Here is a 27,988-nt window from a genome sequence, read left to right as displayed (position 1 = left end):
AAGTTATGAACACACTATTACTTTAACGGAGTATCCGCCATCACCTTGCGTGACATAATACGTAACTTGCGTGATGCTCAGACAGCAGTGACAACATTCAGCGGAGTTGCGTATGAGCATATGTACTGTTGTGTCTTTGCTCGTTGCAGTTACGAACTCGAGGTAGGGCACTAATTCAAAGCTTTTCTTTCGAGTTCCTAGGCGGTAAAATCGATATAGTTTTCAACAGATCCCATCATGGCGATGCAGGACGTTATAAATAAGGTTAAGGGGACAGCTCTTGGAGTTGCGGAGTACTTGACGCCTGTTTTGAAGGTGCGTTACAAAATTTTCTACTTAATCGAAAATCCAGCTGTGCAATTTTGTTTTTTTTTTTTCGCTTATTTTCAATCAATTTAGAGAATTAACCATCTGTTCTGTCAATATAGGAGTCAAAGTTTCAAGAAACGGGCGTTATTACTCCGGAAGAAGTACGTATGTAGGTTTTTTAGCTGCGTAATCCATGTAAATATAGTGGAATTTGTATTCCACAAGCGATCGTTTAATCCATTTGCGCTTAGATTTGAGCTTCCAAATGTTATAGTAAAGTTCGGATATAGCGCGCGCTGTCATTGGTTGAAACAGCGCGCTATATGAGAGTAAAGAACATAGAGCAAGAGTGCTAAAGCTGTCATGCCAACTGCCAAATTGTACTATATATGTCCGACCATTTCCCGGACTTCTCTCTAGCTTTTTTTCACTCATTGAAAGTGAAATTTCGGAACAAACGAGCCGGCAAACCACACCAAAGTTGAAAGATATTGTGAAACTCAACAAGTGTGGAGGAACACTCGACTACATCTCGTGTTTCTACCTACACTTCTTTCATGCTCTAGCCGCTTCCTGCGTGCTTTACAACAGAACAGAGCACAGTCAAGGCTTCTCCGTTAGTTAAATAGACTAACCAATTTTTATTACATGACCGAACAATGTCTTTCACTTTTGAGTGCTTAGAGCGATGCTTATACGAAGGAAACCAAAACAACAATTAATTGTCTACTGTAGATCTCAATCAATCATTAATGAAGAAAACAATTACAAAGAAAGATAGTTTACCTTTGAGAGGAACGCTTTGTTTTAGGACAGTGTGGGATGATGTGGATATCTTCTTTTCAAAGTTATCGCCATGTAAAGATATGCACATGTAACTTCTCCCTAAAATATCCATATATTATCTAGCAAAAAAGTCCATGAGGATAATCAAACTTATCAGGTAGAACTTGTTGTCTTGATCTAACACCAAATTCTCATCACTTATTCACAAGGAAATGTGAAGTAGTTTAAGGGGAGAATTAATAACCAGATCTCGGCAGTTAGAAAGATTAAAAGGGCCGCAATGTGAAATCCAAGCTTGTCCACAAGCTACAGACTGCAATAGGAGGTCTTCTAAGCAGCAGTAGACTGCCAATAACTAGCTTTTAATAAAACCCTTGGTTCAAACCATTTACTGTATCATTATTAGTGATACAAGTAATTCAATTTGTTCCATATCTACTTATTTTTTTTTATGTGTGATTTACAGTTTGTGGCAGCAGGAGGCCACTTAGTACATCACTGTCCAACATTGAAATGGTTTGTGTCTGTCTTGTTTCATTGAGATTATATGATCTACAGAGGTTTTTCACTTTCACTCCAAGGAGTGATACAGAAGTTACTTCTCTCAACAATATCAATGTAATATCTGGCAAACAGTTGATGAAAATATAGACAAATATCAATTGATAGGAGATACTGTTGAGATCAACACCCAGTTGACTGGACTGTAGCAACTGTTCGAAAGGCTGATGCAGAATCAGCAACCTGTTCAATCTCCTATTGTTATTAAGTAAATTTCTCTGGCAAAATTATGATTTATATTCCAAATTGATTCTGTCTTTTCTTTCCTAGGGATTCAGGACCCGATGATACTGAAATAAAGAACTACCTTCCAAAAGACAAGCAGTTTTTGTATACAAAGAATGTGTGAGCTGGCACTGGAGCTGTATGACCTGAGGGTTGCTGGGATGCAGGCATAGTGGCGGCCATTCCTTGAGTTGTGTGACCTGAGGGTTGCTGGGATGCAGACGTAGTGTGAGCTGGCACTGGAGCTGCATGACCCGAGGGTTGCTGGGATGCAGGCATAGTGGCGGCCATCCCTTGAGTTGTGTGACCTGAGGGCTGCTGGGATGCAGGCGTAGTGTGAGCTGGTACTGGAGCTGCATGACCTGAATGTTGCTGGTTTCCAGGTGCAGTGGTAGCCATCACTGGAGTTGCGTGAGCTGAGGGTTGCTGGGATGTAGGCGTAGTGGGAGCTGGTACTGGAGCTGCATGACCTGAGGGTTGCTGGGATGCACACATAGTGGCAACAGAGGGTTGCTGGGATGCAGGCGTAGTGGGAGCTGATACTGATGGTGGTTGAACAGGGTGCTGTTGAGAAGTCGGATTGCATGCATCATTGGTTAAGGCATTTAAGGATCTTTTCCTCTTTTGATGATACATGCTCCACCAGCTTCTTATTTGTTGCTACTTAAGTACCTCCACTCCTCTCTCTCTCTCATGCATGCAATTACATCTTTTGGGTCAGCCCGCATGCCACAGGTAGCTTGCCTGTTGTAAAACAACATCATAATCTCTTTCTGGGCTAAGCTGAACACAGTTTTCTTGCCAGAGTTTTTCTTTAATGCAAACCCACTGGGTGGTGAAGGGAAAGAGGATGGCCGGGGAACATTATCCAGGGTTGGAGCCAGCACTGTTTCAGGAGCATGATTGATAAACCGGATGGTGTAGACATCTTGTGGCTGAATGGAAACAGCTGACTGCCTTTCCAGAGGCTCTGGAAGCTCTGATGAAATAGAAGACCCCGTCGCACTAGCCAAGCAGGATTCTCTTGAAGCCAGCTTTTTTACTTGCACCTTGGTCTTTTTTACCATTTTCCCTACACCAGCCAGTGATTGAGCTACCAATCCACTTGCATACTCTCCATCCATAAGAAATGCAAAACTGCCAAACAGAGAAATGTCCTTCAAAGTTCCCATTTTCTTAGGGGCCTTGCTTCTGTCGATGTTCAGCTTAAAACATGACATATTTTTCATACTCTGAAAAAAAGTGTAAATAACAGAATGATAAGATATGTGCTACTTTTTTTGATAGAGAGACAGCAAAAGAGGAAGAGCACTTTGCCTGAATAAATCAATCGATATAAAATAACTGGGTACAATAACTGTAAAAAGGTAAAGGAAACAACACAAATGAACTGTCAATATGATGAATATTTTGGATGAATAAATTAAAACAACAACACAATGCCTGGGAGAAATAGTTATCACAGTGCAAAAGAAAGGGAGAAAGAATGTCAAAGAAATACAAACAGTTTTTTTAAACTTTATACCAAAACATTCCACCCATTTGTAGCTCTGCTTTTTTTGGATGGGGGAGGAAGGGGGGGGGGGGGTGGGGAGAGCACATAAATCTTACAGAAAAGGTAAAAAAAAGACCAAAGTAGTTTGCTGAATAAATCATAGGTATCTAAAAGTACAAAAAGGAATTTTTTAACAAAGTCTACCAAATCATGCTAAAGAAAATGCATTGAAATCAGTTGCAGAACTAAAAATAATGTAAAATTAACTTCAGTAATGTTCTTTCTGTTTCATGACTGAATACTTGGGCAATCAAAATCAAAATTTACCATTTCATATCACGCACTATTGTGGTCTAAATGGCAAATTAATAGACCGTTGCCTGTTATCAACAGGTCTTAGGAAAAAGTTTATTCCATCTTTTCTCATACTGAAAACAAAACAACAATTTTTAAAATGTATTTACCTGCACAAGATCTCCAAGTTCTTCTCCTGTCTCCAGGTCATTTCCTAAGCAAACATAGCGCACAATCTTGTGGCTGATGTGGGCAAAGTGGGTGTCAAGAGCTGTTTTGCCTTCACCTGTTGTACTGCTGGAGTCGCACATTAGAAAAAAAGGAATACAAAATTATCCAAGGTCCAAATTAATAAAATAAATATCTGCCAAAAAAGAAACACAGCTCAACACTTTCAAAATCTATATGCAAATTATTATTGAGTTTTTTAGAGCCAAGCAGTAAAGAACTGAAAATTAATATATAAAGAATGGTAAACAGAGCTTTTTACTCAAAGATTTTTTATTTGCCTGCTGATAAACAAAACTAGACCAACACCAACAAGGAATACATGTACCCTAACTGCAGAATAAGTAAAGGGGGAAAACAAGGGGTAAAACCTTATCCAATTGTAAGTTTACCAATCATCCCATGATTTTTTACATTACAAATGAAACAATTTCAGGAAAGTTCAGAACAAATTTGCAGTACTACATATAAGTAAAAATTTTGACTTGTATGTAGTTGTTACATAAACAAACCTAAAAATACAGTTGGTAAAATCTGGATATGAAAGGTATCTTACAGTATTGTTGTTATTGACCATCCGTGTACAGACATACATGTATGTGAACAAGTGCAGGTTTGGTATTTATTTACAATTATTGTAAAATAATCAACTTAACACATACACATACCAGAAAAGAGGTATACAGAGAATCCAGGAAAGACCCTTTCCAGCCAGGAAAAGCAGACATCCAGTGCGCTCTGAGTAAAGAAAGCGTCCTGCTTCGTGTCCTCCGACCACAGGTCAAACACCTCACTACTGTGTTGCTTCTCATCCACCTGGGCAACCACATAGCAACCATGTAGAGAGATTCCCCGTTTGCTGTACCAGTCTCTCTGGATTTCTCTTACTCGTTTGCCCAGCTCTAGCTTCACCTTATAATCAATAACCATTACACACTCTCCAGGTTTCAAGTTCTTCAGAATAAACTTATAATAGTCCCCTTGATGTTTGGTGCGAAGTAGATGTCCAAGGTAGTCAGTATGCACCTTGAACAATTCTTGCAAGCGTGCTGTCAAGTCAGATTTCACAGATTGATCTGAGATACCATCAACTGACTCCAAAACAGAGCTTTAAACAATATAAATAGGTGAAATGTCAGTACATACTGCTTGGTGCTCCTCGGGACAAGACAAAAATGCATGACTTTGACATAACTCTAAACATGAGGAATGATGTTGTGAAAGTTTTGAGAATTTTGTTTTCACAAAACAGTAGCCTTCGCTTTTCATCAGCATAGCATCGAAGTCGGAAAAATTTCTGCACAGCCCCATACTTAATTATGCATGTACATCTTACTGGTGATACACTGAATAATAAAGCCCCATATATGGATGTATAATGATGTATGGGGCTGTGCGGAAATTTTGCCACGCTTTGGGTCAATATCAAAGCGGAAATACTTGTAATGCATCGACGCAAACCGTTTCCACGTGGCGCGTGCTGTGTTTCGAACAAACACACTTCGCCTCGAACCCCATAAGGGCTCCAAAAAGGAGGTAAACGTAAACGAGATAGATGAATTGAAAACTATATACACTATATACACTATTTACAATATTTACAGAAAAGGTAGACTTCATAAACGATGCTATTTTGACGAAGGATCGCACGCTGCACAATAGCCAATATGGCGACTGAATTGTACGAGTCTCGGAAAACCGAGTTCCGCAAATGCAAATTAGCCGAAACTTTGCCGAGAGACAGAACAATAGAAATACTACCATAAAAGGAAAACACATCGTAACAAATCGGTTTTTTTCGTGCAAATATCGTGAAAATTCCGTCTTCCACCAATCAGAGCATCGGAAATTAATAAGATAAGCCAATTCAGGAGACTACTTATGCGCAAGCCCTGCGCCTCGCCTCTTTCCTTCTTAGGCGAACCATTACAATAAGAACTCATGGTGAAACTGTATACCCTGCATAGGATTGAAATTTGCGAAAACAATGGCCACTTTGATAGTACATGATCGTCTTGTCCAAATGTTCTGAGGGAGGGGTATGACACTACGTTCATCCGGCCCAGGACTACGTCGGATACCACGATTCTAGTAAAGTGCAGTAGACCGTATTGTTTGCGAATTGTCGAAAAGAGTGAGCCTCTTTGCACAACCCGTTTGCTGCTCATTAGAACGAAATTTCAATCATGAGATTTTCTTGCTGTTGTTGCCAGGTATGTAGACAATGTTAGAATTATCGCTTTTCATAGCTGGGTGGTTTCTCACTTCTATTTGGTCTTGTAAATCAGGAAAATTTGGAACACGCTTTGGGTCAATATCAAAGCGAAAGTACTTGTAATGCATCGATGCAAACCGTTTCCCTCATAAGATGAAATATGTTTACAATTCGTTTCCTTTCTCCTTAAAGTTCATGTGTTGTTGCTCGTCTTGTTCGTCTGATTCTTGAGGAAGAAACCGTACGTGCCCTTGTAAGTTCGAAAGATTGTTAGAAACTGAAAGAGTTTTATGAACCACGAATTTACATCTGATTGTGAATCTTTCGGTTTAAAATTAGGAATGTTAAGTTGGTTTCTTGTCACAAAGCCAGAGATGAGAGTAGTTGTTGAATATTTGGCCCCATTATCCGAAATTTTAGTGTGACTGTACCTTTGCACTACGCTGTATCGTGTTTCTGTAACTCGATTGCACTCTCTCTCAGACAAACTTCTACTCCCCCTAACCCCCCCCCCCCATAACGCGTCTAAACCAAAAATTTATCCCAATAAATCATGGAGGTTTCTAGATGGTCGAGTGGTTATCGTAAGCGCGCAACGAGTGCTAGAGAGCCAGATTTTTACTGTCAGCTTTCATTGTATAAATTTACCCTTTGCAGTACAAGATCTTTGACCTCTTTTGATTTTGTTCATGTTCCTTGCTGCTGATTCAACGGTTTTGTTTTTTTTCAGGTTAGCGATGAGGAGGAGCCTCTTCTTTCAGAAGACAAAAAGGTAAACTATATGTTGAGGAAACTCGAAATTGACGCTTACAACCTCGCTGAATGGGAAACGTTGATATAATTACAAATTATTCAGGAATGTTGGTATTCTGAGGAGATAGTTAGTATATAGATAGGTAGAAGTATATAGATAGGTAGTTATCTCCCACACAGATCCTTCGTGCGGGTATCCCCTCCATACCTTGACCACGGAAGGTTCTTGTAAAGGTATTTAGTTTAGGGTACCGTCAATGAACGAAAAAAGAGATTGTGTGACCTATTAATTTTGTGTGACTCTTACCATTTTGGCAGACTTTTCTCCACCTTTTAGATGCATACATTTTTTTTACTTTTTGTTATTATTTTTGTTCTTGTTTTTTTTTTTTCTGTTAATGTTTTGTTTTGCTTTGTTTTTGTCCGTGTATTACTCAGAAATATGATAAGCCATTGGAAGATCCCGTGAGAAGCTGCACACCCCATGGCCAAGAAACACTCCCTTATGGATATTCCGACTTCGATAACCAAAGCGTCAAGGGAATGAAAGGTGATCGTGCACCAGATGAGAATGTCGTACCCGATGTTGAAACCAAACCAAACCGTCGCAAGAAACGTCCAGAAGCTGGGTCGAGCGCAAGTGGAACAAATTCAGTCGAGCAGGCTGCTAATTTTGGCGAAAAGGGAACCAAGCCTAAGAAGAAAAAAGTAGAGACTAACGACGAGCTAAGCAAAGTTCTCGACTTCAAAAGGTTCGACATTTCCGAGTTGGATTGCATTTTCGCGGATTTTAAAACAACGTTGGATCCATTCGTCCAAAATCGCGAGGACATGGCCAAAGCAGAGGAATCCTTTAAGAAAGCTGTTACCACGCTGGAACAAGTCAGTCCGCATGCGCAGTTCAGTGAATATGTGCACGCCCTGAAGACGCGACTCACATCAGAGGGAATCGTAGTCAAGATAAAAGAGGGAGCTCTGGCCATTTACACAGAGGGAAAAAAGGCAGTACAAGGAATTCTTGACGCAGTAGCTGCTGTAAATGCCATACTTAAACTGTCGAAGGAATTAAAAGCTATGCCGATGATTATCGCAAGAGGAAGTGACGATGCAGTCGAGAGAGCTGAAGGAATGGATCTGCAAGGAATCTTGAAACGAGAGTTTAAGAGCGTGTGGGATTTGGGAAAGATCCCAAGGCTCAAAAAGGCCTTCAGCAACAACGTCCAACAAGTGAGGAGAGCTCCTGACATGGTGCGCGATTTCTACAGCCAAGCCAAGAAGATCATCCTTGAAATTTATCATGCTTTTGCCGATGAAGAGGAACAGAAGAAAATTGAAGGGGAGCTGAACGAGGGCGACGACACTTCAAAAGAAAAAGATAAAAGCGAAAGCAATGAGGCGGAAGAAGCAAATGGAGGAAGCACCTCAAAGAAGAAGACTGACAAGAAGGAAGGAAGTAAAGCTGACAAAAGTAAGTCCAACAAGGAAAAGGACAAAGAGGAGTTTCACAAGAAGTTGAAGTTTGATTCAGTGGGTCTTGATGACATTGATAATATGTTTTCTTCCCTCGCAACTGTCATCAATCCGTTCGTGGAAACGCGTGAGAGCCTGCAAGCCGCCAAAGAATCTTTCGAGAATATTGTTAAGAAGATCCTTAACTTTGAAGCAAACAAGGAACTTAAAGAGTACATCACAGAGTTAAAAAAAGACGCCAAGGAAGGAAACATTACGATCTACATCGATGAAACAGATGGCGAGATTAAAGTGAAATCAATTGAAGGCGTAAAACCGCCCAAGCCTTACCGTGATGCAGTTGAAGCGCTGAAGAACATCAGAACAGCCGGAAGTGAAGCAGTGGAACTTGAGCCAGACGTGCAGCATGGAATAGAAGAGTTCATGCACAGAATCACTCAAATCAAGCCACAGCGTGACTTTCACAGCTTGCTTAAGAAGAAGTCTGATGTAAGGGCTCTTCCAAGGAAGATAAAAAGATTCAACGAGAATCGTAAAAAAGCACAAGAGATTCCGGGTATTGTCAAAGAGTTCTGCCTGTATGTGGAGCGCATTCTAACCGACATCCTTGAAGCTTTGACAGGGGAAGAAGACTCAACGACAAAGAAAGAAGAGGGCAGCGGTGAAGAAGGAGATAAAAGTCCGACAGATGAGAATCAACCAAAGAAATACGAGTCGCATCATAAGCCATTGGAAGGTCCCGTGAGAAGCTGCACACCCCATGGCCAAGAAACACTCCCTACTGGATATTCCGACTTCGATAACCAAAGGGTCAAGGGAATGAAAGGTAATCGTGCACCAGAGAAGAATGTCGTACCTGATGATGAAACCAAACCAAACCGTCGCAAGAAACGTCCAGAAGCTGGGTCGAGCGCAAGTGGAACAAATTCAGTCGAGCAGGCTGCTAATTTTGGCGAAAAGGGAACCAAGCCTAAGAAGAAAAAAGAAGAGACTAACGACGAGCTAAGCAAAGTTCTCGACTTCAAAAGGTTCGACATTTCCGAGTTGGATTGCATTTTCGCGGATTTTAAAACAACGTTGGATCCATTCGTCCAAAATCGCCAGGACATGGCCAAAGCAGAGGAATCCTTTAAGAAAGCTGTTACCACGCTGGAACAAGTCAGTCCGCATGCGCAGTTCAGTGAATATGTGCACGCCCTGAAGACGCGACTCACATCAGAGGGAATCGTAGTCAAGATAAAAGAGGGAGCTCTGGCCATTTACACTGAGGGAAAAAAGACAGTACAAGAAATTTTAGACGCAGTAGCTGCTGTAAATGCCATACTCAAACTGTCGAAGGAATTAAAAGCTATGCCGATGATTATCGCAAGAGGAAGTGACGATGCAGTCGAGAGAGCTGAAGGAATGGATCTGCCAGGAATCTTGAAACGAGAGTTTAAGAGCGTGTGGGATTTGGGAAAGATCCCAAGGCTCATAAAGGCCTTCAGCAACAACGTCCAACAAGTGAGGAGAGCTCCTGACATGGTGCGCGATTTCTACAGCCAAGCCAAGAAGATCATCCTTGAAATTTATCATGCTTTTGCCGATGAAGAGGAACAGAAGAAAATTGAAGGGGAGCTGAACGAGGGCGACGACACTTCAAAAGGAAAAGATAAAAGCGAAAGCAATGAGGCGGACGAAGCAAATGGAGGAAGCACCTCAAAGAAGAAGACTGACAAGAAGGAAGTAAGTAAAGCTGACAAAAGTAAGTCCAACAAGGAAAAGGACAAAGAGGAGTTTCACAAGAAGTTGAAGTTTGATTCAGTGGGTCTTGATGACATTGATAATATGTTTTCTTCCCTCGCAACTGTCATCAATCCGTTCGTGGAAACGCGTGAGAGCCTGCAAGCCGCCAAAGAATCTTTCGAGAATATTGTTAAGAAGATCCTTAACTTTGAAGCAAACAAGGAACTTAAAGAGTACATCAAAGAGTTAAAAAAAGACGCCAAGGAAGGAAACATTACGATCTACATCGATGAAACAGACGATGAGATAAAAGTGAAATCAATTGAAGGCGTAAAACCGCCCAAGCCTTACCGTGATGCAGTTGAAGCGCTGAAGAACATCAGAACAGCCGGAAGTGAAGCAGTGGAACTTGAGCCAGACGTGCAGCATGGAATAGAAGAGTTCATGCACAGAATCACTCAAATCAATCCACAACGTGACTTTCACAGCTTGCTTAAGAAGAAGTCTGATGTATTCGCTCTTCCAGGGAAGATAAAAAGATTCAACGAGAATCGTAAAAAAGCACAAGAGATTCCGGGTATTGTCAAAGAGTTCTGCCTGTATGTGGAGCGCATTCTAACCGACATCCTTGAAGCTTTGACAGGGGAAGAAGACACAGCGACAAAGAAAGAAGAGGGCAGCGGTGAAGGAGGAGATGGTCAGAAATGAGGCGAGGGACGAAATCAGTTAGCCAAAGAGTGCTCCATGCAGATTAGACTGGAGTAGCTAAAAGAAATGAGACAGATGAACAAAGAATCAAGTGTTATCATGAAACTAAAGACCACTGAGTATCTTGGAGAGAATATAGCAGAAATAGGTTGTTGTCGAGAAAAAATAAGGCTTCTTATTCAAAAACATATGTTGACTGGTGGTATATCATTCATGTTCGAAACATAACATTGGTCGATCTTGATTTGGATTGCTCATTTTTCTTTCTTGGAGGCATCCTAAAGTTGTAATTTCCCCCCGTATTTATTTAATAAGTTTTTTCTTCATTAACTTTCGTGTTTAGAAGCCAAATTTATTTCCTTGTATTGATTACTAGAAATTTGAATTGACTAAAGGGTTACAATATGTGTATCATGGGTTACAATGTGTGTATCATTACTTTTTACTTCGGACGTTATCCCTTCCCGTTAGAATTTCAGCAATGAAATATCAAATGGGTATTTTGTGTTTCGCTCGTCAACAACTTGTTACGCTTTGGTACGCGATTGGATTAAACACAGTCATGCGACTGAATACTACGCTGAAGCAGGAGTTACAGTTTGCCTAACCTGCCGGGTAACTGTAACTCAGTGAAATGTTTCACAACTGCTTGGCCGTGGATGTCTGGGTACGAGAGTTCAGTTAGTCACACCCAATTCTAAAGGATGAACCGTCAATTCTTAGGGCGAGAGAAGGACTTGTTCATTTCCACCCCTCTATTTTCAGATCGTAAACAAATAGTTACGACTTTCGCCTAGAAATTGTAACGGAGTTAAAATCCTAGGATGAGCTCTGTATATGAAAACAACGCTAAAGTTTTCTTTTCATTTATTGCCCCGGGCTTAGTGGTTGAAGATTTCGTCAAATTTAACTAAAAGTCCAAAAACAATCAATGGAGCCAAAAGTTATGAACACACTATTACTTTAACGGAGTATCCGCCATCACCTTGCGTGACATAATACGTAACTTGCGTGATGCTCAGACAGCAGTGACAACATTCAGCGGAGTTGCGTATGAGCATATGTACTGTTGTGTCTTTGCTCGTTGCAGTTACGAACTCGAGGTAGGGCACTACTTCAAAGCTTTTCTTTCGAGTTCCTAGGCGGTAAAATCGATATAGTTTTCAACAGATCCCATCATGGCGATGCAGGACGTTATAAATAAGGTTAAGGGGACAGCTCTTGGAGTTGCGGAGTACTTGACGCCTGTTTTGAAGGTGCGTTACCAAATTTTCTACTTAATCGAAAATCCAGCTGTGCAATTTTGTTTTTTTTTCGCTTATTTTTAATCAATTTAGAGAATTAACCATCTCTTCTGTCAATATAGGAATCAAAGTTTCAAGAAACGGGCGTTATTACTCCAGAAGAAGTACGTATGTAGGTTTTTTAGCTGCGTAATCCATGTAAATATAGTGGAATTTGTACTCCACAAGCGATCGTTTAATCCATTTGCGCTTAGATTTGAGCTTCCAAATGTTATAGTAAAGTTCGGATATAGCGCGCGCTGTCATTGGTTGAAACAGCGCGCTATATGAGAGTAAAGAACATAGAGCAAGAGCGCTAAAGCTGTCATGCCAACTGCCAAATTGTACTATATATGTCCGACCATTTCCCGGACTTCTCTCTAGCTTTTTTCCACTTATTGAAAGTGAAATTTCGGAACAAACGAGCCGGCAAACCACACTAAAGTTGAAAGATATTGTGAAACTCAACAAGTGTGGAGGAAAACTCGACTACATCTTGTGTTTCTACTTACACTTCTTTCATGCTCTAGCCGCTTCCTGCGTGCTTTACAACAGAACAGAGCACAGTCAAGGCTTCTCCGTTAGTAAAATAGACTAACCAATTTTTATTACATGACCGAACAATGTCTTTCACTTTTGAGTGCTTAGAGCGATGCTTATACGAAGGAAACCAAAACAACAATTAATTGTCTACTGTAGATCTCAATCAATCATTAATGAAGAAAACAATTACAAAAAAAGATAGTTTACCTTTGAGAGGAACGCTTTGTTTTAGGACAGTGTGGGATGATGTGGATATCTTCTTTTCAAAGTTATCGCCTTGTAAAGATATGCACATGTAACTTCTCCCTAAAATATCCATATATTATCTAGCAAAAAAGTCCATGAGGATAATCAAACTTATCAAGTAGAAGTTGTTGTCTTGATCTAACACCAAATTCTCATCACTTATTCACAAGGAAATGTGAAGTAGTTTAAGGGGAGAATTAATAACCAGATCTTGGCAGTTAGAAAGATTAAAGGGGCCGCAATGTGAAATCCAAGCTTGTCCACAAGCTATAGACTGCAATAGGAGGTCTTCTAAGCAGCAGTAGACTGCCAATAACTAGCTTTTAATAAAACCCTTGGTTCAAACCATTTACTGTATCATTATTAGTGATACAAGTAATTCAATTTGTTGCATATCTACTTATTTTTTTTTATGTGTGATTTACAGTTTGTGGCAGCAGGAGACCACTTAGTACATCACTGTCCAACATGGAAATGGTTTGTGTCTGTCTTGTTTCGTTGAGATTATATGATCTACAGAGGTTTTTCACTTTCACTCCAAGGAGTGACACAGAAGTTACTTCTCTCAACAATATCAATGTAATATCTGGCAAACAGTTGATGAAAATATAGACAAATATCAATTGATAGGAGATACTGTTGAGATCAACACCCAGTTGACTGGACTGTAGCAACTGTTCGAAAGGCTGATGCAGAATCAGCAACCTGTTCAATCTCCTATTGTTATTAAGTAAATTTCTCTGGCAAAATTATGATTTATATTCCAAATTGATTCTGTCTTTTCTTTCCTAGGGATTCAGGACCTGATGATACTAAAATAAAGAACTATCTTCCAAAAGACAAGCAGTTTTTGTATACAAAGAATGGTAAGCATGTTTTCCAATATTTGTAAAATCAGTACACCTTGCTTACATTCCATGAGTCATTCTTTATTTCTGAAATGATTTGCCTTTAGTTCCTTGCTACAAGCGATGCAAGGAAATGGAACACCAAGAGGAAAATGAAGCTATTGTTGAACCAGATGAAGACGGAGGCTGGGTAGACACCCACCATCACCTCGATCCAAGTGGGGAGCAAGCTGTCACTGGTACTCAGGAGTCGTTCGCAGAGATGACACTTGAATCTGACAAGGCAAGTTCTAATTTATGAAGGAAGTTACTTTCTAAAGAAACTTTGGTGCTACTACATTGTTGGGAGGTATAACATGATAACTTGGTTTTCTCAGTTGGGTTGATGTTGAATAAAATAAGCAATAAATTGGTCACTGTAGGTTTTCTAAAGCTGCCTTTTCAAGCATTAGCCCTTTGTTGGAGAAAAGGGCTTACGGTTTGCAACAAGTTAATGAAGGGCTTAGTGTTTGCTCTGACAAAGGGCTGCGTCTTGAAGCATCAGCTCTAGCAACTCTATGTGGCCAATGTTCATTATCAACTCAGTTGATAAAACCAATGAAATTATATGCTAATCAGTTTGTGCTGATGGCATGCTAAGGGTGCACTCACAGGAGTGATGAGAAACCATGACCCATTAAAAGCAGTAACAACAGCAAATTGTCTTTTAGGGCACAAAAGATGTAACACAGGTAGATAATGATGATGATGAAGAAGATGACGATGAGGAGGCAGTGGATATGGAAGGTAAGTGTAATTGTACTGATCATTTTGTTCAGACTTGCAACATTACGAAACTACAGATGGTACCAGTTAACCCTTTAAATCCTAGAAGTGACGAACATGAAACTTCTCCCCATAATATCCATACATTATTCAGCAAACAGGTAATGAAAATATTTGAACTTATCAGGTAGAAGCTGCCATCTTGATCTAGCACCAAGTTCTTATAACTAATTGACAAAGAAATGTGTAGCAGCCACAGGGGAGAATTAGCAATCAGATTTGGGGAGTTAAAGGGTTATTAAAAAGATATTAAGTGCATTGACAGAACTGAAAATAATTTAATTCTGTCCAGTTCATAGTTACATCACCTTTTCAATTTATACTTTGAAAATGATACACTTCTAGTCAGTTTCATTACAACTACTATGCAGTACTACTTGTAATACTGCTTCACCAGCAATGATACAAATGATTTATTCCCCATTTCCTTTTTTTCATGCAGACCTCAATTTTGCAAATGTTAAATACCTGTCACTTCATTGCTGTTACTGTACATTTCATCACTGAAAAATGTTTCTGTTTCAAATTTTTAGCTTTTGAAGAAAGTGGAATGCTTGAAAGTGATGAGGTACTGCATATTCCATGGCAAAAAAGTGCAAACGATGAACATTCAGGATGAGTAGCAATATATGTCAGTTGTAGTTAATCACCCCATGCTTCAGAAACAAGGACATGATCTAGTAATAAAGCAAGTCACCAGGCCTGTTGCTTTTTCCAAAAACTTTACCTTGTCTTTTTGCAGGCTACCTTGTCAATTAAACCAACTTCTAAGGCTGAGTCAGGGGCGGAGGGTGCCACAGATGCAAATGCCTCTGGTGGAATTCTACAAACAAGAACTTACGACATGTACATTACATATGACAAATATTATCAGACGCCACGACTGTGGCTGTTTGGTTACAATGAGGTAAGAGTCTGTCGAATCTCATTACCTTGAGAGTGACTGAAATCCCAGAATTGCAGGCAGATATGAAAAGAAATAAAACATTCTTCTGTACTCTTTTGTCATGAGAGCCAAGACTTTGGTATCTGTATCTACTGTGCCTCTCCATTATGACATAGGTCAGTGTAAAACTCCATGCCACAGAGTGCCAAGATTTCTGATGTACATATTCATTTAGAACTAACCATATGAATTTTAATGCTACATGTATAAAGGTTTTGCCTTTCAACTGACCTGGAAAAAAACAGAATACTTTATTCTTTGTAGGGATTAGCTCAAATTGTTAACAAAAAGGGTCACTGCATATCAATTTTTCCAGTTTTTTAAAGGTCTGGTACAGGTATTGGGAGTATAATGCGACCAGCCAGTCCATAATTTTTGGAATGAGCACTATTGAGACAATCATGTAGCTTTTTGGATGTTTTATTTTACAGAACCGAGAACCCCTTGCAGTAGAAGAGATGTATGAGGATATGAGTCAGGTAAAGTTTTAGCAGTTTTCAGAGTAGAGTTTTGTTGGTTGATTTTTGCATCATGAACATAATGTGTGCTCTGAATTGTAGGACCATGCAAAAAAAACAGTGACATTGGAGGCTCATCCTCATTTGCCAATGACCATGGCATCTGTTCATCCTTGTAGGTGAGTTGCTACAACTGTCTTCTTACACCTAATCCTTACCTTGATTCTCCCAAATACTTTGCACTTTCTCTATATCAATTTGTTGCTCATCTCTTTCTGCTGTACACACAATCTGATAAAAATCTGAATTTTAAGGATGGGTTACCCTGAAAATGGATACTTGGTATCAACTGCTGTCAACTTCAGTCTCCTTTGCATTTTCACTTTCGTTCACTAACATAACGTTCTTCCTAAAACTTATTAAGTTATAGAATGTATATAATGAGGTGAAGATAGTTAATGGTCACTCCTAAAAACGGCAGGCAGACACCTATCCAAAATGGACACTAATACCTAAGTGCAAGTGAATTTTGGAGAAAGGTCTCTTACAATCAGAAATTTCTTCCTTGAGAGACCCACTTTAAGTTTGTTAATACTTCAAAGAACAAAGCATAACGATCTTTTAGTAGATCATATGTAAACCACCTAACCTAGAGTCCAATTTGAAATTGCTGTATTAAAAATACATCGCCGCGTTATTTTAGTTCACTGAGCCAAAAGAAAGGACACTATGGTTGGTGCAAATCCGTAGTCACGGGTTTTTTTTTTTCAACTCATTAGACATGCTGACGTAATGAAGAAGATCATACAGACAGTCGCTGATGGCGGAGGAGAGCTTGGAGTTCATATGTATCCTTTGAATGTCATGGTAATGCGCGTGATTCCGTGGAATTAAAAGCGTTATCACGCGTTTCTTAGTACGTGATCACACAAGATGGTATGATCCAAACCAAGCTCATACATGTTCTAAACTAGGCAAAATGAGCACACAGAAGCAAAGAGATGGACTTTTTCTATGCCACTTTTTTATTTGTGGCTGTTACTTTTGTAGTGGTGAGAGAGACATAAGTTTATGACCAATCATCTAGCATTATTCATGTAACGTGACTTTCTTAGACCAATCCGAGATTAGAACAATCATATTTGTAACTGAGCTGAAATTTTCTCAAGTGAAAAGGTGATAGAGATGTGAGACAGATCAAAACACAGGGAAAGATGATTTTTCGTCTTGTCACGAGCGTGGGATAAAGAAAAATTCTTAATCCTAATGAGGAATCGAACCTCAGACCTTCGCATTCCGCGCTCCGATGCTCTACCACTGAGTCACTGAGTCACAGAGACATGTTTTTCAAATTGATAACATCCGTGATCTGTTCAAAGAAACAAAATTCGTCCTGCGAACTCAGTCAGCCTTGTCTTTGGAATGAGTTGAAGACACGAGAAGAAGCCCTATTTAGATATTCCGTTTTCCTTGACTTTTTTCCTCAGGTATCTACTCATCTTTCTCAAATTTGTCCAGGCTGTGATACCCACAATAGAGTACGACTATACGAGACACTTCACCATGTGATCTTGAACCAAATCAACTGAATTGAACCCTTTAACCCTTTAACCCTTTAAACCCTAAGAGAGATCAGCATCTATTTTCTCCTAACAATAACACTGCTGAATCATTCATTAAGAGTATGAGAAAAAAGGAAATGATAACCAACTAAAGAAGTTTTGATTGTTAAACAAATTCTCCTTGTCAGTACCAAAGGAAATGCACAGAGGAGAGTTGGGAGAATATAAATACTGATGTTAGGGTGTAAAGGGTTGAACTCCTGTGAGTAACCAAGACAAAATTACTCCTTAGATGACACTGAAGAAAAATATCAATCAGGGGATCATTAGTTGATTTCATACCAAATTCTCCAAACTAACACCATAAGAACTGTATGGCAGACAGTAAAGAGAATTATTAATGAAGTATTGAGAGTGAAAGGGTTAAGATTTCTGAAGTAGAGCATATTTTCAATAGCTTTGGTAGTGGTTTCGTGGCAGTAAAGAAATAATTATGAAATATTGCCTCGTTTACAAAAATTAGTTTTATTATTGATTCCTCTTAATGTGCGTTTTGCTTTCCATTGTAGGAAAGATTTCACGAAAGTATTTTATAAAGCAAAAAGTAAAATAGTGTACTTGTTACAAGAACTTCAACTCCTGAAGGTTACAAGCTAATGTTCGTAAATTAGTATGAACAAAATCTGTTGGAGCAGTGAAACATGAATAAGCCTCCTTTGAATAGTTGCATGCAAGAATAGGTCGTATTTAAAAACTGAGATATAATCAGACACACAGGTTCCGAAGAAAGTCACATATTTTGAAATAAAAGTTATAGAAATATTACAGTTGTTGTCTTGTGTTTTAACTTCGTTTGTTATATATATAATTTATGCAAGATCATAGGAAAATAATGTGAATTTAAGTATCTTAAATTAGAATATCTCTCAGTGACTGGTCAATTTTGCGGGCTTTATTTCACTGTGCAGTCCATTAAATATAAAAGAATTTTTTGAATTAACTCTTCCCCCTCTATTTGAACCCAGAGATATAAAAAATATATGTCTTCCCTCGTTTTCTCGATTCGTAATTTAAGTTACGGAACCTGTTTTTTTTCCAGCAGAAAAAATTCAGTCCGTAAATTAATTACAATCGTGAAAACGGACCTCGAACTCGGTTAGTAAAACTGATATTGATAAAGATGGTAATTAAAATAGTAATAGAGATGGTTAACTGGAGGGCTGTTCTTTCTTCTAACGCCAAGTAAAGAATCCAATATTTCCCAGTTCGTCCCTTAATTGTGCTTCTTGGCTCTCACTCAGAGAGAGGGGTGAACGAGCAGGCCCTAGGTCTAAGCCAAGGAATCTCATTATGGCTTTGCCGACGCCAGCATGGCCTCCTGGGAACGTAAACAGACCACGATTAACATTTACCTTCTACTTACAACCACATTACGTGGAGAAAGTATTTCTCTTGGTTACTTAACCCTTTCACCCCCTATGAGTCCCTGGTATCTAATTTCTCCTCACAATATCACCCCTAAATCACCTATCGAAGTCAGGAGAATAAAGGAAATGATCACCAACAAAAGAAACTCTCGATTGTTCATCAAATTTTCCTTATCAGCAGCTTTGGAAATGTTTAGAGAACAGTGATGAGAATATGCATACTGAAATTAGAGTGTAAATGGTTGAGAGGAAACACTTACCGTACTTACAGTATAACTTCACCATTGCTTGAGACCGATACTAGACGTAAAAAGGTGAAAAAGATCAGTCTCCAGGTATTATTGTTGGAGGGGGTAGATCCGTTGAAATACATATTTTTAGACCTAAAACCCAACTAAACTAAGAAATAATTCAACATGCAACATGCAATCCTGTCGTGGCAAGAATTTTGGATACTGGGACGTCCTCAATATCCACACCGATGAACAATCGCTATTTTTCATTCCACGTTTTCAGCCAATTCAAGGATGACCTTGTTTTTTTATACTTTTAAGTCAATCTAATGGTGATTAGTAAGTAACTTCTACATACAGTGGAGTAATTTTCAATTGCGATTCGAACGTTGCCGGGATTGTATTAGTTTTCCTTTACTTCGCATTGAGCTCCCACTGCTCTCCCAACTAATCATATCAGTGTTAGACTAAAATCAACTGCGACTTGGTAAACTGCAAAAAGCGCGGGAAAACGCGAGCGAAAACGCGCTTGATTTAAGTTCGAGTTCTCATTGGCTCCTTGAAATATTATTCTTTGCTGTGATTGGCTGTTGAGATAGCTTACTCTTACGACAACCTATCAACAAGCCATCTATCAGGCAAGCAAGTAACGAATTCGCTCTGACAAAGGGCTGACGCTCTAAACGTTAGCTTTAAAACTTTTAACGGTGGCCAATTTATGTTATAAACTCAATTGATAATACCAAATTACCCTGTTATACTATCCCGCCGACGCAGCCCCACAGTTTCTTTAGAAACTTACCCTCTTTATCGAGCAAGCAGCTGGGGGAATTACTTATCAGATTTAAGGGGTTTTGGATTAAACGCTGGCTCAACAAGGTCGGAAAGTTGTTGTCGATTCTCGAAATCTACATGGAAATACGGGAACGATATGAAGAGAACCGACCTGCTCCGATCTCGCTGTTTCCATATCGCCTTTGTCAAAAGCATCCATGATCCGAAAGTGGAGCTTGCCGGCAAAGTTATACGTTCTAATGCAAAATAAGAAATTACACGACGTTTGTGAACAAATTTGTACACCAAATTCCTCAAGATTTTCATGAGTCTCCCAGAATTGCATTTTTTTGGTTGTAGCCCAGAAAAATGTCTCCTCCAGGAGTAATTTCCGTTACACTCCATTTTGCCTTCGGTAGTGCCTTGTTAGTTTGCGGTTAGTAATTAGTTATACCCTAGTTCCTGATTTCCTTACAGTTAGGTTTACTCTGGATTGCTCGCAATTAACCTGCAGACCACTTTCTTGAAAGACAAATAATTTATAGTTATGTTCACATGGCAACCAGGTGGACAATCAGACATGGCTTGATATTACTCTGGTTTCAAGATTTAATAAATGTAACCGAGAAGTTACAATTCATAGACCCAACGAATTGTAACTGCCCGGTTGCATTCATTAAATCTTTAAACTAGAGTAGCATCAAACCATGTCTGAGAGAAAAAAATTGTCCTTCATTTTCAACCAAATACCTATTACACGAAAGATTAACGAAGGAAAGAGATTTTATAAACGTTTCCTTACCCTCCAACGGAAGCACAAGCTCCCATGGCTAAGGCACTTATAAGAATCTAGAAATAAAAAATCAAATATGACCATAACTTAGTTCAGGAGCTTTACCCTTCAACTCCTAACTGTGACTGGCTTCTAAATCTGCCTTTAACCCTTTAACTCCCAAGATCTCACTAGTAATTCTCCATACTGTCTGCCATACAGTTCTTGTGATGTTAGTTTGGAGAATTTGGTATAGGATCAAACTTATGATCCTATAATTGATATTTTTCTTTATTCTCATTACTTGTCTGCTCGACATTGTATTTATATTGTCAGGAGAATGTCTGTCTCGGTCACTCATGGGAATTAAAGGGTTAGTCGAATGTAAAGGAAATGATCGTGAATTTTAGACGCTCCAGATTCTCCTTCTCAGTAACAAAGGAAATGTAAACAGGATCTGTATATTGATTTTAGGGAGTAAAGGGTTAAAAGACACTTTCTCTTTGAACAGGTCAACAGTTAAATCACCTCATCACCGCCAAACATAATCGAAAATCTTTGATCTTCGAGGATAAGACAGCGGCCCAGGTCAAACATATCACCACTTGTGAACTTCACACCCGCTAAGGTCGGAATCTTGGGAATGGCAGCTTTTAGAAAATCTTCCATCAGAACTATGACAATAAAATGAATTCAGTTTAGACGTTTGATTACTGATGGGTGACGTTCGTTCGTTCGTTTCGTCGTTCGTTCGTTTCGTCGTTCGTTCGTTTCGTCGTTCGTTCGTTCGTTTCGTCGTTCGTTCGTCTCGTCGTTCGTTCGTTCGTCTCGTCGTTCGTTCGTTTCGTCGCTCGTTCGTCTCGTCGTTCGCTTTCATGTTATCTCTAATACATACATGGAATATGAGTCCAAGCTGGTATATGATAATAAAATAGCGGTGTATTTGGCGCACAATCTGCTACAAGACGAACATACTCTACTAGATCATCTGAAAAAAGAACAGAATATCGCAGAATTATGTTAATTTACTCTGCTGTATTTGTCATCACTGACTTTAAAATTCAGAGCAACCGTTCTGTTCCTAAATCACCGTTCAAAAGACGCAAAAAACCAAAAGTATTGTAGTTCGCGTGCCAAGGGCGTGGCCCCTGCTCGCTTCACTTACGTCACCTACCACTTGCGTTCACATAACTACAGGCAGCACAAGCTAACACAATGAACCTTCGTACATGAAATAACATGTTCACGTTGCACAATAATTAAAACATAAGGATTTATTCTCCCCTCCATGTTTGTTCCTTAAAAAAATCTTGTGACTTTTTTAGGCTGGTGAGCAGGCATTTAGTTCATTTTAAGCTCCCTGCAAATTCTCATGCATAATTCAAAGAACAAAGACAGAAATGAGGTAAGTACCAATTTTAAGCCGATCAAGAGTTCAATCCAAAACGTATTAATGACTGATAAAATTTTTCCCGTGCTGAGCTTTTTCTCCATTTTCGCGCCTTACGTTGAAGAGATCTAGATAAACTGATTTAAACTTGGCTTGCAGAGAAATTGTAACAAAGAACACCACACTTCTTTAAATAAATTATGGAAGCTATAGATTTGGAAAATATTGATAGTGACGCGAAATATTTCAGGTAAAATTAAGACACGCACCTACAGACTTGGGAGTGAAGAAACTCGTGGCCATCAGAGCGATTGCTGTCGCTCTGTTGTTTTCAGAATGTCTCGCCTATAAAGAGAAATACAAAAATCAATTCTAAGTCTTTATGAGTAGACCTAACATGTCCCAAGCAACAAATGCCGCCTACCAGTTCTTGTGAGTCTTTTAAGTTTGAGGTTCCAACATGTATTATTATGTGTTCAAATCTGGAAAGAAGGAATTGCCTCTGTTCATTGACAAATTGAAACTCAGTTATATTATTTATGCAGAGATGCAGCATATGCTACAGATCAAATTTTAGATGATCTCCTCAGTCAGGGTTGGCAAGAGGGAGGTTTGCAAGGGAAGAGAAATGTTCTGAAGTGCCCACGAACCACTGACAGCCTGGAAAACAATGCTAAAATGTCCCTTGTCATGCTTATACTGATTTATAGATAGAATGGTATGTAATCATATGGAACCTTTTAGACTGTTCAGCATATCTATAAGAGTGGAGCTCATATACCAAGCTGTTATAATTGTTGATATTTTTTGATTAGTTATAAAAAAGGTGGGTGAAGGAAACAGCAAGTGACTATACTACACGGAGTGTGCATTGATGTTTTTTTTTTTTAATTCTAAGCAGCATTGAAATGTACTTAATTCTCTATTAAAACATCACTGATTCACCTGTCTTTTCCAACTTCAATCCACTTCTCAGCAAGTCTCTTTCTCTCCTCCACTGTCAATAAAGTGCTTTCCCCAGTTGTCCCAGCAACTTAAGACAACAAAACAGACAGTTTGACAATTAACAATATCACTAAATAAATGCATGTTTGCTCAAATAAATGGTGAAATTGTATCTGTATCAATGAAAATGATTTATTAAATGATAAGTGCAAATCATTACCATACCCCGTTCACAAGAGATGTAGTTTAAACACAAGAGGGCTGTCTCAAACCCACCCCATAGATCACCCAAGCAAAACAGTCATCTTACACTGCTTACCCTGGGAGAGGATGTGTTGATGATATGGTTGAAACATTTCAGATTTAACCCTTGACTCCCATGAATGACCAAGACAGAATTTCTCTTTACTATATCAATACAATATCAACCAGACATTAAGTGTTGAGAATAAAGAGAAGAATCAATTTGTGGATAATTAGTTGATCTAACTCCAAATTCTCTGAACTAGCATTATCACAATTTTATGGTTGACAGTAAGGTGAATTGCAAATTTGATTTGGCAGTTAAAGGGTTAAGGTCTTGCTTCATTCATAGGCAAAAATGACTCAAACTGAAACTGAAAAGTCAAGAGATCAAATGGGGCTCAGACTGAGAGGAGCTAGATGTGGATATTGAAAGGGGAGGCTCATTCAACCTAGCAGTGTGTAGAGTCTAGAATTTTTATCCTAAAAAATATGCAGCGATGATGATAGTTTGAGCAAGGACAAAAAGGTTTAAGTTGGCACTCAGGCCAACTGGCCCATCCAGATGGAGCTTATCCTGCTTTCTGTAGCTTGAAGCATCTCAGGAATTTCATCAGGCTTTCCTAACAATTTTTCAGTACCCTGAGATAAACATATTTATACAGCTTCACCAATCAAAATGTACACATTGTCCCACATGGTCACACAACTTCAGATCAGCACAAAGGAAATTTGAAAAAATAGTTTTGTCCCAGGAATTAAAACAACAACTTAACAATTTTAACTGTGACATCAAGATTGCAGAGAGGTGAAGATGCAATCAATGCATGTTCAATTTATCAGATTATCCCTGCATTATCCTGGCTTACAGTAATTGCTCATGATGCTGGGTTTTCTTATTAAAACTAATACATACCAAATAAACCTTTTACATTCTCATTTTGTAAGTGCTGTGCATACTCCTCTATCACACTTAAATTCAGCTCCCTGAATCCAATTAAATAAAATGGATAAATAGGTTAAATAAATAAATAATTAAAATAATTCAATCAAAATAGAAATGGAAGAAAAGTAAGCATCTCAAATTGGAAGAACCAAAACTAACATAACTGTGAGGTATTGGGCCAGTGGTTGTCTAACATGCATGCACATTGAAAGGCAGCCTGACTGGGAGATCCTTCATGTTGTCATCAGCTCCTCAATATTCAGCAATAGCATAGCATATATCAGACACGATACCAACCACAAACTTGATCTCTAGACCATGAGGGTAGTGATGCTTTCAGCTGAAGGCCCATCACTAAGAATTGTCTTTGTTGATTCTGTCCATGAAACAAAAGAGTACAAAATACTTACCCACCATCATCAAATGGTGTGAGTGTTGCTGCTATCAACCCTTTAATCTACAAGTTAGAGCAGAATACATCTATTTAATAACACTCTAAACACTGAATACAGTTCCACAATAAAAAAAAAGTGCATCCTCCTTATGAGGATCAGGTAAGTTGTTGGAAGGATGGTGCAGCAGAAAGGGAGTATTAAATTACCAGTAGATAAAAAAAGTTGTAATGGTTAAGATAAGATAGGTAGGAATCACACTTATAGAAACAGAAATTGTGCCTGTGACAATAACCCCCCCCCTCCCCCTACACACACACACACACACACTGACCCTTCTCCACTATAGGCCTTTAACAAAATATCTTAAATAAAAATACTATCATAAAAATGTTGTGCAAGGGGTCATATTGAGGTGTTATAATTCACTTGGCCCCCTTTCTGGAACCCTTAAAAGTCAATAAGTCTTGTGGAGATTATTTGGGTATACACACTGCCAGTAATAAAAAATATCTACTTTAACACCTTTTGGATGGTAAAACAAGTCTTGCACACAATTTGGGTAGGGAAGGGAAGAGAAAATTCCACATGGTAACACAACTCTATAAATACCAGCAAAAAATCTTTCTTAATAAGGAGAAAAAGTTAAATATCTTTGATAAAAATGTAATATCTCTCGACTCACTACGTCAACGATCATTTAATTTAAGATGGGGGTAGGGGGGGAGGGGAAGGGGGGAGGGGAAGAGGGTGTGGGTTAATCTACCTGTGCCTCAATCGAATTTTTCAGTGCTTATCTCTAGTGAGAACTTAAGGATTTGGGTTTGATGGGCTGGATTATTTGATGAGAAATAAGTTTCTTGATTTGTTTCATGGCTGCCAAAATCTCGCCAAAAAATATCCCAGGGATAGGGGGCAGGAGACCGGCGATGTCGCAGGAAGGTCCTGCATAAATCGGGCAAACCTCTAAGAACCTAACAACTGCGGAAATATCAAAATGCGAAAAACTGCAAAACGTTCATCTGTGCCTGTGCTCTACAATTATTGTATCTAAAATATGAAGTTATTGACTTGATGGCACGATTGCTGTAAGGAAGGAAGTATGGATGAATTACGAAGACTGTTGCAGCAAAACACATGATAAATATTACTCTAAGAAGCAACATTACCATTAGTATACAAAACTTACCCTTTTCATGCTGTCATATACCATACCCTGCTTCAGTGCCTCACAAAAGAAAACTGTCTCTTTTAATGAACTCAGATCGCAGCAGTAACTACTGTGCAGCTTCGCATGAGGGGGGTGAGTGCAAACTGTAAATAGTCTCAAGGGAGGAGTCCTAAGAATCCCTTCCAAAAATCTGGAATGGACAAAGGAGTGGATGTGGGAATACGTGGTCCGTGTGACATCACGTGCCTGCAATTTTTAATATTTTGTTTCGCATTTTGCTGAAATAAACATCGTGATAAGTAAATGGGATGAAGTTAAAAACAGCGCACAACTCAGGCACTTTCTTTTGGAGCATTTGCGATTCTGTGTTTCTTCTTTCGCGCTTAAGCAGGTCATTGGCGACCTCTATTGGCAAAAGTATTGAACGTCACGGAAGTTAACCCCACCTCAAAATAACGGAAACGGAGCGTATTTTCATAAGTAGTAGCCTGTTCCGGGCATTCAGGCACTAAAACTGAGCGCAGTGCGACAATAGCGGCTAGCAAAAAGTCGAGGGAAGATTGGGTCAAGTCGCGTTACGTAACGCGAATCGACCCAAGCCTCCTTGCGCGCGACCTAAACCCTCTAAGACTTTGCACGACTGACTAAGGATACGAATTATGATCCACTCGTGCTAATACTATCTTTCCCACGTATGTAATTTATCCTTATCTGCATTAGTATTGGTATCATTATTATTATTATTATTGTCAGTTTTGTCATCATGATAATTATTATTATTATTATTGTCAGTTTTATCATCATGATAATTATTATTATTATCATTATTGTCAGTTTTGTCATCATGATAATTATTATTATTATTATTATTATTGTTATTATTATTTAGTTATACTATCATTCATTATTATTTTGCCTTTCAGAGGCAGGTTTTTTTACGCTAATTTTCAACAATAGTCATGAATTTGTCAATAATAGTGAATTCAAAAACGCTCTTAACAACAAATTGTCCATCAGTAATATTCAAATTATTATAAAAGTATCTTTGTACAACTGCTAGACACTGCAAGGAGGGTTTTATTTTCAATCTAAAAAAAGAGGCAGTTGAAGAAAATCCTGTAACTATGACGTTAGCCGTCGTGAAAATCTAATGTTTTTTTGTGCCATTCAACACAAACTAAGGAAATCGTGCGCAAAGATACGTTAAATGTCGTTTGAGTGGTTACCGAGGTTACAAACACATAAATATATCTGTACATGAATAGTAAATCTATGCGTGCAGACTATACATTAAAGATGAGACACGTAATTTGCACCTGCAAACTGCACAAAGCTTTCAGTACAATACAGCTACTTTTGATCACCACAGGTAATTTTTTTTTTTTATATTAAAACAACACAACTAAATCATCTTGCGTAATGCACCGCAATGCACCGAAAGTTCTAAAAATTTGAAGAAGGTGCTTAGAGGTGGAAGATAAGTTGAAACTCCCTTGAACGGAAAATATCCTTCATTCTTTTTCGTTTTTCGGGTGAAGCACACAAATTTTTACTGGTGATCATCACGTGAGAAAGGATGGCTTCATTGTGTCAGGAGTCAAGATAGACAACTGTGCTCACAACCTCTTCGCTGCAGGAAACATGGAACTCAGACAGGGGATAATCAATCAGCTAGAAAAGAGATTTTTCCCTTTTGAAAAGCTACTCATTCTGTATTTTTTTTTGGGGTGTAATCTCCCTTGCGGGAACGCAATTCCTTTTCAACTGTGACCCCCCTTTTTGCTACACTTATCCTCCATTATTAGGTCGTGTCTAGTAATGGCAATGTTTCTCTTTTGATATTAAAACAACCAATAAATACTCAAGTTCCTCGATTTATCTCACCATTCTAGGGAAGAAAATTTACTCCCACAGAGAGGGATAATACACCCACGACTCGAGCCGCAGGTGTTTCGGTAATGGATTTCATAAGTTCATAACGAATCAATGCTCACGTGAGCTTTAGTGGGGTTTTGTTACGTAGTAAATATCTTTTTTTGTTATCGCCATTATTATAATTTTTTATAACTATTTTCTCTATTTTACTCCTAAAAGGTTTGTTTCACACACCAATTAAAATTTAATGCATTTTTTAACCCCAAAAAGCAGCTGCTAGAGAGACACTGAGAGCTGTGACTTAAGCCTTTACGACAAACTTGTCTTTTAAGTGACATTC

General features: G+C 38.8%; 3 protein-coding genes and 1 long non-coding RNA gene across 5 annotated transcripts; 2 read left to right on the top strand and 2 right to left on the bottom strand.

Moving 5' to 3' along the window:
• The first annotated feature begins 28 nt into the window (after positions 1-28).
• Positions 29-18,305, top strand: LOC136281553 (ubiquitin-like-conjugating enzyme ATG3). Of its 2 annotated transcripts, none has more exons than XM_066168138.1 (12): positions 29-315; positions 429-470; positions 13,269-13,318; positions 13,634-13,707; positions 13,797-13,972; positions 14,400-14,475; positions 15,048-15,082; positions 15,257-15,421; positions 15,892-15,939; positions 16,021-16,097; positions 16,698-16,766; positions 17,406-18,305. In XM_066168138.1, the coding sequence occupies exons 1-12, from the start codon at positions 238-240 to the stop codon at positions 17,485-17,487; spliced, it is 972 nt and encodes a 323-aa protein (XP_066024235.1). In that variant the 5' UTR covers positions 29-237; the 3' UTR covers positions 17,488-18,305. The 2 variants fall into 2 exon arrangements, with proteins under 2 accessions (XP_066024235.1, XP_066024234.1); XM_066168137.1 differs by lacking the exons at positions 29-315; positions 429-470 and adding exons at positions 11,832-12,025; positions 12,136-12,177.
• LOC136276943 (uncharacterized) lies at positions 2,349-5,556 on the bottom strand. Its single transcript, XR_010717855.1, has 3 exons — positions 4,567-5,556; positions 3,841-3,967; positions 2,349-3,113 (listed from the first exon to the last, which is right to left on the bottom strand). It is a non-coding gene; the product is annotated as an uncharacterized lncRNA (long non-coding RNA).
• Positions 5,817-11,208, top strand: LOC131770782 (myosin-2 heavy chain-like). The gene is made up of 3 exons (XM_066168819.1): positions 5,817-6,111; positions 6,844-6,885; positions 7,305-11,208. The coding sequence occupies exons 1-3, from the start codon at positions 6,085-6,087 to the stop codon at positions 10,767-10,769; spliced, it is 3,534 nt and encodes a 1,177-aa protein (XP_066024916.1). The 5' UTR covers positions 5,817-6,084; the 3' UTR covers positions 10,770-11,208.
• Positions 18,285-26,034, bottom strand: LOC136281554 (N-acetylneuraminate lyase-like). The gene is made up of 12 exons (XM_066168139.1): positions 25,792-26,034; positions 24,621-24,667; positions 24,181-24,251; positions 23,022-23,109; positions 22,501-22,558; positions 22,346-22,421; positions 21,582-21,674; positions 21,215-21,360; positions 20,717-20,763; positions 20,087-20,171; positions 19,168-19,207; positions 18,285-18,858 (listed from the first exon to the last, which is right to left on the bottom strand). The coding sequence occupies exons 1-12, from the start codon at positions 25,813-25,815 to the stop codon at positions 18,713-18,715; spliced, it is 921 nt and encodes a 306-aa protein (XP_066024236.1). The 5' UTR covers positions 25,816-26,034; the 3' UTR covers positions 18,285-18,712.
• Positions 26,035-27,988: the final 1,954 nt, after the last annotated feature.

The sequence above is a fragment of the Pocillopora verrucosa genome, chromosome 6 (assembly GCF_036669915.1).
Source record: "Pocillopora verrucosa isolate sample1 chromosome 6, ASM3666991v2, whole genome shotgun sequence".
In the NCBI taxonomy this organism is placed as follows: Eukaryota; Metazoa; Cnidaria; class Anthozoa; order Scleractinia; family Pocilloporidae; genus Pocillopora; species Pocillopora verrucosa.
Note: the sequence above shows the minus strand (reverse complement) of the source record. Positions and strands in the feature narration are given on the sequence as shown.

Excerpts from the sequence above, each read along its gene's own strand:
- LOC136281553 (XM_066168138.1), top strand. The coding sequence starts at position 238 with ATGGCGATGCAGGACGTTATAAATAAGGTTAAGGGGACAGCTCTTGGA. Across the intron at positions 14,476-15,047 it reads GGAGGCAGTGGATATGGAAG|CTTTTGAAGAAAGTGGAATG; the intron begins GTAAGTGTAATT and ends TCAAATTTTTAG. Across the intron at positions 16,098-16,697 it reads GCATCTGTTCATCCTTGTAG|ACATGCTGACGTAATGAAGA; the intron begins GTGAGTTGCTAC and ends TCAACTCATTAG.
- LOC136281554 (XM_066168139.1), bottom strand. The coding sequence starts at position 25,815 with ATGGTATATGACAGCATGAAAAGG. Across the intron at positions 22,422-22,500 it reads TAAAAGACTCACAAGAACTG|GCGAGACATTCTGAAAACAA; the intron begins GTAGGCGGCATT and ends TTCTCTTTATAG. Across the intron at positions 20,764-21,214 it reads TTATGTTTGGCGGTGATGAG|ATTCTTATAAGTGCCTTAGC; the intron begins GTGATTTAACTG and ends TTTTATTTCTAG.
- LOC131770782 (XM_066168819.1), top strand. The coding sequence starts at position 6,085 with ATGAGATTTTCTTGCTGTTGTTGCCAG. Across the intron at positions 6,112-6,843 it reads TTTCTTGCTGTTGTTGCCAG|GTTAGCGATGAGGAGGAGCC; the intron begins GTATGTAGACAA and ends GTTTTTTTTCAG. Across the intron at positions 6,886-7,304 it reads TTCTTTCAGAAGACAAAAAG|AAATATGATAAGCCATTGGA; the intron begins GTAAACTATATG and ends TGTATTACTCAG.